The following is a 12,327-nucleotide window of genomic DNA, read 5'->3' on the forward strand; positions in this document are numbered from 1 at the left end:
TGCATGTTGTTTCCATACCGCGGACATTATTGTGAAACACATACAGGAAGAAGTTCTGTGTGGATCTGGGAGCAGTCAGTCGGCCATTGATGTGTGTCGTGGCTCTGTAACAAAACACGAAGACAGAAAGGAAAGGTGAGATACAGCACATTACGGGAAAAGAGAGCTGTTTTCATTATTTTAATAGCAAAATTCTTCGCCACATTAATCACAGGTACGTACACAAATGGCTGATTGCCATTCCCGGCTTGCCTAAACTATTAGATAACAGTGAGCTGGTTGCCAAGCTGGAGCTAGCTAACTTGCCTGCCAGGATCTAACGGTATCTAGCTAGCTAAATTAGCTACCTAGTTAGCCAGATTATTTTTTAGTTATTTTGATGTCAGAATTCATCACCACGTAGATCACAAGAACATACTGAAGTGGTTCATTGCTATTCACAGTTCGCCTGAACCATTAGATAGCTGGTTGCCAAGCTAGCTAGCTAGCTAACTCGCCGGTCAGTGTCTATCTAGCTAGCTAGCAAGATAGAGCCAGGATAGAAACAACTGTCAAATTGTGACTCTTTTGACATAATAATTATTATCCTTACGGACAAAACAGTATCTGATCCAGTTGGGATGAATACGTTTATATGGAGTATCAAGCTAGCTACCTAACATTATTTTCAATAGTGTGGGAAGTACCTCCTAGTTAATTGGTTTCGGATGAATAGCTAGCTAGTTAGCCAACCATTTTGAGCTGGGCAGATATCAATAGATCCAGGTGTGTTGGCTATGCTGACTGTGTGGAATATCTGGCTAACCGGCTAGTTTACTATGCAAATACATGGATATCTAACTGTAATGTTAAGAACCACATTAATTTGCTTGTAACTAATGTAGCCCCCGCTACTAACCACACTAACAGCCTAACAATCCCGTGAAAACATTTAAATGCATAGGTAACGTTAGTGATGTTTGCCGATTCCAATGAACCAAGTCACAATTGCTTTCGGCGTGCATTTTATATGTGGTCCAGCAGGTTTCACTTAGAAAACGATTTTGATTTTGTCCGAAACCTGTTCGGTGGCATACCGATTGTCCATCTACTTGTGCCTTGTGAAGTGGTGTGCTCAGTACTGGTATTGCGTGGACATTTGGCCAACTTGCATTACACTACTGCCCATCCTGCCGCGTGTCGTTTGGAAACGGTCTGATTCAGTTAGTCTTGAGTGGTTTTCCTTCGTAAAAGCCTGGATTTCCGTGCATTGGCCCGATGATGTGAAACGCCGTACAAAGAGAACCGGCGTCATTATGCAGTTATGCGTTATAACTAATCACCAACAGGCATTGCATTACGTGTCATCTTTTGAATAACTGATCGTATATGAAGCTGTTTTTAGAGCAACAGTTAGATTCTTCGTAATCTTGTTTGGGTTTTATTTTTTATGAGAGTATATCTCTAGGGTATCGCGGACAGTTGGTGTAAAGTCCTTTTTGGCTTAATCTGTCCGATCGCCACACGTGTATGGATTCCACTGCAAGAAGCAGAATGTCCTATGTAGTGACCATCGAAATTTGTGCGAAATTATTTATTTTGCTGTTCAGGTGTACTGTGCAGGTATAAATGCCATGGCAACAGGGTCAACTGAGCATAAAAACTGGGAGAGGAGAGACCAGGGTGTATTTTTGGAATCATCTCCCGGTCAGTTGTGCTGCTTGTGTGTAGAGACGATGCCCACTGAGCGTTCTGCAGCGAGCATAACCCCGCGCTTAAAGCTCATTCTGTGACTTGTGTGTATGCGTGTGTGCGTGTGCATGAATGTATGGGAGTTTCTGTTTACACTTTTAACCAGAGTATGGCTTTTAATGGATAATGGGTAGGTCAGGCCTGCGTGTCCTCATTTTTCCATTTATGTTTTTGGGGTTGCCAATCAAGGTTATGGTTCTGAATTTAATTTACCTGTTGAATGTAACTAGTCAGTACTGACGCAAAGTTGTATCCCATTATGCATGCTTAGTGGCAGGTATGATTCTACGTATTGTAAAAAAAAAAAAAAAACAAAAACAAATGCCGAACATGCTGCAAGCCAGCTAATTAGAAGAGGACTGAAATAGGTGCTCAACAGCCAGGACGAATCGATTGTAGTGAAATACTCTTTACCCAGACAACTTCATAAGGACTAGCCCAAAAACACAGTTTAATGGACAAGAGAGACTGACGTTTCAACGTCAACGACATCTTCCAGTCAAAAAGCCCTTATTTTTTGGCTAGTCCCTGTGAAGTTGTGCAGGTAAGGAGTACATTTTCACGACGTAGAGAATATAATTTCATTTAAATGTTGCCTTTTTTTTCAAAGTGAGTTCTGTGAAGGTTATGTGCTCAGCATGCATACGTGTCAGCTGCAGTCCACCCAAGGCACCGTGTCGAGTTGTTGTGGCGGGATTTAAATCCGTGCAGTGTGAGGCAGGCTCACTTCCTGCTTGTGGTGTGTGTGTGTGTGTGTGTGTGTGTGTGTGTCTCTGTCTGAGTGAGTGAGAAGAGTGTGTTCTGCTGCGTCTGCATGTTCCTGACCTTTGCCCCCCTATATCTCACCCCAGCCCTGTGTGCATATTGTGCAATCGGAGCGAAGGCTGAGATGGCACTGCTCTGTGTAATCACGCGTTGGCTCAGGCGGTAAAAGCAGTCGTCTGGCAGTCGGAGGGTTGCTGGTTCAATCCCACTCTGGGTGTGTTGAAGTGTCACCTAACCTCCAAATTCTCCCGACGAGCTGGCTGGTACCTTGCATGGCAGCCAATCGCTGTTGGTGTGCGAGTGTGCATGAGAAGCATCAGTTGTACAGCGCTTTGGATAAAGGCGCTATATAAATGCCAACCATTTACATTTAATCACAGACACAGGTGAGATGGCACTGTATTGATTTTGGAAATAAAACATGGCTGCATCAGAGCTATCCTTTAACAACGGATACGGGACATGGCCTTTACAAAACAATTTCAACAATCGGGGCAGCCTGTAGTCTAGTGGTTAAGGTACATGACTGGGACCCAGAAGGTTGGTGGTTCAAGCCCCGGTGTAGTCACAATAAGATCCACCCAGCTGTTGGGCCCTTGAGCAAGGCCATAGCAAGGGATTGGCCCCTGCTTGGTCTAATCAACTGTAAATTGCTTTGGATAAAAGTGTCGGCTAACTAACATTATTATTATTATCATTTTAAGAATTGTTGTCAAAGAAGCATGGCTTTTCTTTTCACTCCACAGCAAAGTCTGCTGTTAAATTCATTTAAGGGGGGCCTTACATTTTACAGTAAAATAGGCTTACATTTTGCAAGCATGATTCAGGGAGATTATACCACAACAGGACTATTTCACCACTTAAATAGGCAATAGGTTAAAGAGATTTGTTCCCCCCTTTTTTGTCCGGTTAATTTGTACATGTGATGTTTTGTCAGACGTATGCACTGTAAAGGTTCCTCATTCCTCTGATACCCAGATTTGATAGTTTTCTGAGCTCTTACTGGTGTAAGTGTGACGTAAATTGTCTGTTTATGGGTACATTAGAAGGTATAGGGCCTGATCTCTGAGGTTTGGACATTGGTCTGGACCCTACCATGTCGGTGGGTTCAACTCAAACAGGATAATATTTCTAGAAGTCGGGCATTACATTTCAGTTTCCTTATGTACCATCAGATAAAGATAGCATACCTTTTTTTAAATCTTTTGTTTTCTCGTTAAAACTGTACAGCATTAAGAACTACGACTAAAGATGTTTTTCACAGATTGCAGGGATTTTAAAGTCCCAAGTGTCCAAACCAGGGTGTTTGACCCAGAGAAACGTGGATGCATTAACAATTTAACATCAGTCTGTTTCTCTCTGGGTTCCTATTTGTTATGCAAGTAGGCCTAAATTCAATAAGGGCAAAGTGCACTGTAGCTAGATTAAACCCGATCGTCTCTGCGCTGGCCTCCAGTTCTGAGACTTTGTTACAGTTAAAATAAATGTTATATTAAATATTAACAGCCCTGTGTGAAAGCCCTTTTATGCAGTTCACTCTTGACAGCGTTCAGACCCAGCGTTGCAGAACGGGGCTCCTTCCGGCAGGCTGAAAGTGTTGAATCATGGCTTTCGCCTTAGGTAATCATTCAGTCGGTGCACTGTGATCCCTGTTTCTGTTTGCTTTAGTCTTTTAAGAAAAGGAATGAGAAAAAAAAAACAGAAAAAAAACAGGCAATACGAGTTTTGCTGTGACGCGGCACCGTGGGTCTGTCTTGAGAGAGGACTGCTCCCACAATGCCTTGCGGCTGTTTGTGTTTCTGCAAGCGCCCGCCTTACCCTGGCGAAACCAAAGCTCTCGTCTCCAGGCACAGCCTCACCGCCCCCCCCGCTTCTTCTGTGTTTCAGGTTTGCCAGCATCCGGATATGTCCTTCCTATTTGAATGGATATACAATGGTTTCAACAGTGTATTGCAGATGCTAGGTAAGCACTGGAGTGTGTGCATTACATTACATTACATTACATTACATTACATTACATTACATTAATGGCATTTAGCTGACGCTCTTATCCAGAGCGACGTACAACAAAGTGCAGATCAAACACGAGTACAAGTGCGAAGAGGACCTGAGAGGACAGTACAGTCATAGTGTAACCGTACAGATATAATCGGAACCCTTGAAGAATACATCAACTTCCAAACTAGCATACCACAGTTGGCAGCTACAATACCCCGAGTACAACAATACAATAGCTAATACAAAAAAAACAACAATATCTATACAACTATATAAGTGCCATTACAGTCTATGGCATATATATAAGGCTAATCATGGTGGTGAGTTAGGGAGGGAAAGGTGTAGCCTGAAGAGATGAGTCTTCAGTCTGCGCTTGAAAGAAGTCAGAGACTCTGCCGTTCTGACATCCACCAGCACCAGCACATTTAGCATACACATCTAACCTTGTTTATTTGTCTGGGCTGTTTGTTCTGGAACGAGTGCTTCTCTTCACCTCTGGTACCCGTGGCAGTGAAAACACTCCAGTCCTGCCAACTTTCTGGGGAGGATTGTTTGGCCTGTTTTGATGAATTTGTTTCCTGACAATCACACATTCTGTGGGTAATTAAATGAACAGTTAGAACTGATTGGCCAGACTGGCTTCACACATGACTCCCAGCTGAAGGGAGGGTGGAAAACCAGCAGTTCTCTGCGTTTTTCTGAGTTCTCTGAGGCCTGTGATTGGATGACCCCTGCCCTACAGGGTGTGGTCTGGCACACTGGCCGGATGCTCTACGGAGAGAGGGAGGGCAGCGGGAAAGATCGGTCTCCGTTACTGACGCTGTTGCAGCTCAGAAAGGCTTCCGATTGGTTAATATTCACGGCCATGATCGAATACCGGACAGCCACAGAGAGCATATAAAACCAGAACTCCCTGCCGGCCTGAATCCACGATGGTGGAGCTGGGTATCTGGACAGTGTGTAGAGCGTCCGCGTTCTGCTCTCCTGACTTCCTGTCTGCCGTTTTCCAGGACTGTACAGGAAATCTGGGAAGCTGGTGTTTCTGGGACTGGACAATGCTGGCAAGACCACCCTGCTGCACATGCTCAAAGATGACCGATTGGGACAGCACGTGCCCACCTTACATCCAAGTGAGTTCTGACCCTGTTCTGCTGCGCTTTCCCGGAGCCCGGCAGCAGCAGGACGCCGGCACAGTGAGGTTGTGGGTTCGAATCCCAGCCAGCCGGATCCTCTGTGTGGAGTTTGCGTGTTCTGACCTATTGCATGTAGCATGTATTATGTTTTATTTTTGTGTTTCTGAACTCGGTGCTCCCCAACCCTTCTCAGAGGAGACCCACTTGTAAACGGTAAACCCTCTAAATCTCTCTGCGCTGCAGTTTATTCCCAATATAAAAATCGGGCTACACACGACGATTGATGATAATTGAATGTGATGATGAACTGGCTGAAGTTCCAGTCAGGCTCTGGTGAAAGTGTAGTTATTATTGACACAGGGCTATGCTATTAAAGCTTCTCACTGCTAATGCTAATGCTAGCGCTAATGTGCTGGAGTTCACTGGATATGTAACCGCTGGAGACAGGAGTAACGCCCTGTTCCTCCTGCAGCCTCTGAAGAGCTGACCATCGCTGGCATGACCTTCACCACCTTCGACTTGGGTGGCCACGCACAAGGTACACACTCACGCGCGCACACACTCACACGCACTCACATGTGCACGCACGCACACACACACACACACACACTCTCTCACATTCACACACTCACGCACACGCGCACACACACTCACACACACACACACACACACACACACACACACACACACACACACACACACACACACACGCACTCACACACACACACTCACGCACTCACACACACACACTCAGACACACACACACTCACACACGCACACACACACACACACACACACTCACTCACATGCACACACACACACACACACACACTCACACACACACTCACACACACACACACACTCACACGCACACTCATTCACTCACACTCACACACACACACACGCACACACACACACACGCACACACGCACACACACACGCACACACACACACACACACACACTCACTCACACATACACACACACACACTCACTCACACATACACACACACACACACACACACTCACTCACACTCACACACACACACACACATACACACACACACACACACACTCACACATACACACACACACACACATACACACACACACACACACTCACTCACACTCACACACACACACATACACACACACACACTCACTCACACATACACACACACACACACACTCACTCACACTCACACACACACACATACACACACACACACACTCACTCACTCACTCACTCACACTCACACACACACATACACACACACACACACTCACACACACACACACACACACTCAGACGCGCACACACTGCCTGTCCTCTCAGATTCTCACCCTCTTCCTCTCTCCTTCCTCTTCCCTCTTTCCCTCTCTCTCTCCCCCCTCCCTCTTTCCCTCTCTCTCTCTCTCTCTCTCTCTCTCAGCTCGCAGAGTGTGGAAGAACTACCTCCCCGCCATTAACGGCATCGTGTTCCTGGTGGACTGTGCAGACCTCCTGAGACTGGCAGAGTCCAAAGCAGAGCTGGACGTGAGTCCCTCCTAACCCCCCCCCCCCCCCCCCCCCCAGCTCGTTCAGCACCTTCAGCAAACACACCCACCTGCCTCAGTGGCCGCTCTGCCTCGCAGCTGAATTTACTCCTGTATTTGATGTTTGGGACAATGCCAAGAGACGCAGCATCATTACTGCCAGTTTACGCCAGGTTCATGCAGCCGGTGTCGAGGGCGTAGGGGCTGTGGGTGTGTGGCCCCGTGTGGATGTGATGGTTCAGGTTGCAGGGCGTAGGGCTGAGGGCACTATCGAGGGCGTAGGGGCTGTGGGTGTGTGGCCCCGTGTGGATGTGATGGTGTCGAGGGCGTAGGGGCTGTGGGTGTGTGGCCCCGTGTGGATCGCTCACAGGCCTTGGGGTCCCAGCTGTTCCCTGCATCCTGGTTCTCACGTTTGCTGGAGATGCTCTGACGTGACTGGAGGCTTATTCTCTGATTCTCTCCTGCTGTCTCTGTCAGGCACTAATGACAGACGAGACCATCGGAAACGTGCCTATCCTGATCCTCGGAAACAAGATCGACAGACCAGAGGCCATCAGCGAGGAGAAGCTCCGGGAGCTCTTCGGACTGTACGGCCAGACGACGGGAAAGGTGAGGAGAGAACTCACCTGTACTCACCTGTACTACACCTGTACTACACCTGTACTACACCTGTACTCACCTGTACTACACCTGTACTACACCTGTACTCACCTGTACTCACCTGTACTACACCTGTACTACACCTGTACTACACCTGTACTCACCTGTACTGAACACCGATAACCCTGATATTCTTTCACACACCTCAGCCGTTAAAGACGCTGCTTAACCCTTTCAGGTGTGAGATCACAAACGTAATTAGAATGCTCTGAACATTCCGATTGGAGTGCTCTTTACCGAACATTCTAATGCTGATGTCACAGTCACTGCTGGGGCTGAAGGCAGTGCAGTTCTAGAGCACTGATGTAGAATACGACCACCTTTTAGATCCGGCTGACTGCGTGATGTATATAACGTGTTTTTTGATGTTTCTCCCTCCCAGGGCAACGTGCCGGTGAAGGAGCTGAACACCCGGCCGCTGGAGGTGTTCATGTGCACGGTGTTGAAGAGGCAGGGCTACGGGGAGGGCTTCCGCTGGCTGTCCCAGTACATCGACTAGCCCCCGCTTCCCGACCGCCCCCAACCGCCCTGAACCGCCCGGCACCACGTTCAGCCCTGCCTCTGCTCTCACCACACCCACAACCTGAACCCCACAGACTTTTTTTATTGGTTGAACATTTGGTTACACGATTGTCATACTTTTTCTAGAAAATAATCTAGCATTGACTCTGCAGGAACGTCAAGTCCAAGGTTGTTCTCCCATTTTTTGTTTTTTTTGTTTTTTTGTTTTTTTGGACCCTTAAGATATATCTGATCTGAAACGCTGCGTAACTCAAAACCCAGTGGAGGAATGATTTGTTTATACAAAATATCAGTACCCTGACATCTTTTGAACATTGAGACCAGAACACAGTAGTGGTATGCTTGGGAATGCACATTTTTTAACAGGAAAGACTTGTAGACATGCAAACACGTGACCAGTATTTAACGTTCATCATGTTAATTTTCTTTCTTAGTTTTAAAAAAAATGATTTCGGTAAATGTGGCCACTTATCCATGTTACTTTCAACATTTTCTTTATTTCTGGCTGCAACCTCCCGTCCCTTCCCCCCGTTTGATGTAATCACAGCGTTGCACACAGTACACCCCGTACCCCCCCGTACCCTGAGTCCCCTGAATGTTTATTACGGTGTGTGATGGAACTTTTGAAAACCGGTCTGTTTCATTCACATTGCTGGCGGTCCATTGTCGCTGCATTGCGAGTGGGACGCAAGCTTCTTTGACGTTTCAGGCGACACGGTGCATTGTGGGTATGAAAATACAACCGGAATTGGAGGAAGATTGTCGCTGTCATAATGGTGGAGGGGGCGGGTTGACACCACATTGTTCGCAAGGGAGTTTGAGGTATGGTTTTTGGTTGGGGCTTCAGCAGATAAATCGGTGTTGAAGTTTTCGCAAGAGGAGGGAACAGTACCTAGCCGCGGGTGGAACTGTTGGAAGTACCGTGATTGTAACGTGCAGTAATCATTAGGCATGGTTTTTATTCTGCAGTACCTGCAAGATCGTAATCTTGGGTCCATTGACATCGATCACATACACACACCTGGAAGGATGTCGGTGTAATACCGTTACTCCAAAGAGAAACCGTGTAAAAAAGAAAATACAAAAATATGAACATTATTTAATAATCGAGAACAGGTGGGCTAAACGCAAGGAAACGAATATATGAAGTGTATACCAGCGCCATACATGGATTAAATGCGATTTCCAGATTAGCACCCAGTTAAATCGCTGTGCATTCCAGAAAAAACAAATGTGCATGCCTTGTCCGTAAATCTTTTTTAATGACCACATGAAAATGGAAGTTGACAATGCAACAAATGCCAAATTTCCATCTGAAGAATTGAGAATAATCTCATTTAAAAAAATAACTTAATGGAATGGCGCATTAATACACATTTTATGTTCTGTTACTATGTTTCTCGCCATTTCTTCTTATATTCTATACTTCTTCATGAGCTGTTCCATTAGGATAAATTCCTTGTTTGCAGCAGAAATTGTAATAAATGTTTGCAATGAACAATAGACTAGTGTGTGTTCAATTGACGAAACCTGATGTGTTGGTGTGTTGGTGAAGGTTTTAGCTTTGCAAGCTTGTTTTGCAATCGCATCTTGCATCGTTATTGCATTCATGAAAGTTGTGTTTTATGTGACATCAAAAATGTCAAAATTGCATATTCTTGCATCAGATCATTAAGATTTTTCTGGAGCAAGGATAAGAGGTAGCCTATTGTAACGCTAATTGATTTGCGACTCCATTCCATTCGAACGCCTGATTACGCAATTAGGTCCGTCCGTCGTAACCACGCCGGGAAGCGAAGGGATTAGTGATCGAGAATTCCACAGAAGAAAAAAAAAACGTTTTTAAAAAAAGGACCGTTTGGAATTGGCGGGCACGCAGGTGGGGGCGGGGCAAAGTAACACTGGAGTCAATCAAGTGTAGGCTAACAAATGTAGCAGGTATTATTATAGACATAAAACATACTTTTAATGTCAGTACATATACATATAAAAGCTACCTGAATATATTATACATTTATTCAGATATAAATATATACACATCAAATTATATTTTCAAAAAAAATACGCATACCTGAAATACGTAGCCTAGCTAATGATGTACGAGGTGCAACATTGCTAACAATTTTAATTTATTTTTTACATTTGGACTTGTTTTGGTTTTTTTTTCCACATTGATTCCATTTGTAAATATACCGCATTGCGCAGCTGTCATCTTGTAATTAGATAATTTGGCCTCCAGATGGCAGTATAGGTCATTTTGTGAGGGATGATGTTTGTGATGGCAAATTCAGCGTTTGAAGAAGCAACGCCATTCGTGTTTTATCCTGGAGAGACAACTCTCGAATGTTCTTTATGCGGAGTTGGATAAAAAATAAATAATAATTTACAAGATCTGTCATTTACTGAAAATTCTCATTATAAGAACGATCACAACAACAATAATATAATACCTCATTGATACATTTATGTATAAAGGTCCTCATGATCATTGCACACTATCAGATCGTGCATGCACACCCCGACAGCTATTACGGGGGACAACAGCACCATCGCCACCGCCAGCAGAAGTTTTCCACAAGTCCTGATGCAGCCGTGTTCGCGGCCAGTCCGTCCCATGGGCTCGGTTTCGCCGGGGCCCGGACAATCAACGGCCGCGCTCACAGTGTTCACCGAGTCGGCCCGGCGCGGTGGATCTCCGTGGCAACATAACTCCGGTCTGGAAGGCCTCCACGCGTCTGCGTCTCCTTCCCGGGTCTGGCTGGCCGGGCCGCAGGTCGGTTGACGAGTAAATCCCGGAGTCTCTGGTGTTTCTGCCACGCTAGGACCAGGAGGGGAACCGTTTTCCACTGACGACGTCATCCGAGGCTCACCTGGCATTTTGGAATGGGCATGGGAATTTCTGGAGCTGATGTATGTAACCCATATTGCACTGTTCGTATTGACTGACGCCTTCATAGTTCATATTTTCAAATGAACTTTCCATTCATGAAAGTCGGTGAGAACAGACTTATGAAGGAAAATGTTAACACAATTTATGTGCAACATTTAAATTTGGTTTGGATTCGTCAGAGAGTATGAGTCTAAGGGGCTACTGAGTCTATAGCGTTGAGTTTGTCTGGTAAAATAAATACATTACAAATAAAATGGAGAATAAAAGAGAGTTAGGTGACCATGATCAGGCTATGTTCAGAATTCCATGTTCACTTCATCGACAGCGTCACCATCACGTCAAACCCTGTCTGACTCATCTCCATTACGTCATCATAACAGATGTTATCTACAGGTAATCTTAGCTCATGAGGGAATACTGATTAATTAATTTTTAGCCATTATCGGCTGATAACGATATTGATATCATCATGCACCCCTACTTAATATTTCATATCTACCTAATGTCCTAAGTTCTGTGGAGACCAGTTTCTGGTCAAACCCAGTTGATGCCAAATCAATGTTAGAACACTCCCAATGGTTAAAACGCCAATGGAAGGGCAGAACAGGACCCATCACACATAGATTCACATTTCCCCAACATTATTTTCATCCTCTTGGTGAAAAGCTGCTGGATATGTATGGAGGTGTAGGCTACTTACTCTTCTCTCTCGCTGGCTCTCGTGCAGAAGTCTCCTGGGCTTCTCCGGTGCGTTATAAGCAGGACTCCAGCGTCTCACAGATTACCCTCCTCACTCTGCGCCCGCCCACTTCCTGCTTCGCCGTTTTATTCACCAGCCAAGATCCTCGCGCGCTGACCCGGCCCATTAAGATATCAATGCCCCCATCGGCGGAAAGCATTCCGGTTTCCCCCGCGTGTGCATAAATGGCGCGTGGATTCAAGCGCAGAACGAGCTGAAATGATTCTGGCCGTGGGGCCTGTTTGAATTATTAATGTCAGCAGGCCTACACGGAGAGGCATATCTTTGCATAAAATATGTTTTAAACATGGCATCTTTTCATATCGGCGGCACAGGAAGGAGGTCCTGGGTTCG

General features: G+C 45.6%; 1 protein-coding gene across 2 annotated transcripts; it reads left to right on the forward strand.

Annotated features, from left to right (window-relative positions):
- Positions 1-44: 44 nt before the first annotated feature.
- sar1b (secretion associated, Ras related GTPase 1B) lies at positions 45-9,845 on the forward strand. 2 transcript variants are annotated; one of them, XM_061250182.1, is made up of 7 exons: positions 45-135; positions 4,384-4,459; positions 5,505-5,624; positions 6,100-6,165; positions 7,060-7,163; positions 7,640-7,771; positions 8,205-9,845. In XM_061250182.1, the coding sequence occupies exons 2-7, from the start codon at positions 4,402-4,404 to the stop codon at positions 8,319-8,321; spliced, it is 597 nt and encodes a 198-aa protein (XP_061106166.1). In that variant the 5' UTR covers positions 45-135; positions 4,384-4,401; the 3' UTR covers positions 8,322-9,845. The 2 variants fall into 2 exon arrangements, with proteins under 2 accessions (XP_061106166.1, XP_061106165.1); XM_061250181.1 differs by having other exon boundaries at positions 55-214.
- The last annotated feature ends 2,482 nt before the right edge of the window (positions 9,846-12,327 follow it).

Source organism: Conger conger, chromosome 7 (assembly GCF_963514075.1).
Source record: "Conger conger chromosome 7, fConCon1.1, whole genome shotgun sequence".
Lineage (NCBI taxonomy): Eukaryota > Metazoa > Chordata > Actinopteri > Anguilliformes > Congridae > Conger > Conger conger.

Excerpts from the sequence above, each read along its gene's own strand:
- sar1b (XM_061250182.1), top strand. The coding sequence starts at position 4,402 with ATGTCCTTCCTATTTGAATGGATATACAATGGTTTCAACAGTGTATTG. Across the intron at positions 4,460-5,504 it reads CAGTGTATTGCAGATGCTAG|GACTGTACAGGAAATCTGGG; the intron begins GTAAGCACTGGA and ends GCCGTTTTCCAG. Across the intron at positions 5,625-6,099 it reads CGTGCCCACCTTACATCCAA|CCTCTGAAGAGCTGACCATC; the intron begins GTGAGTTCTGAC and ends TTCCTCCTGCAG.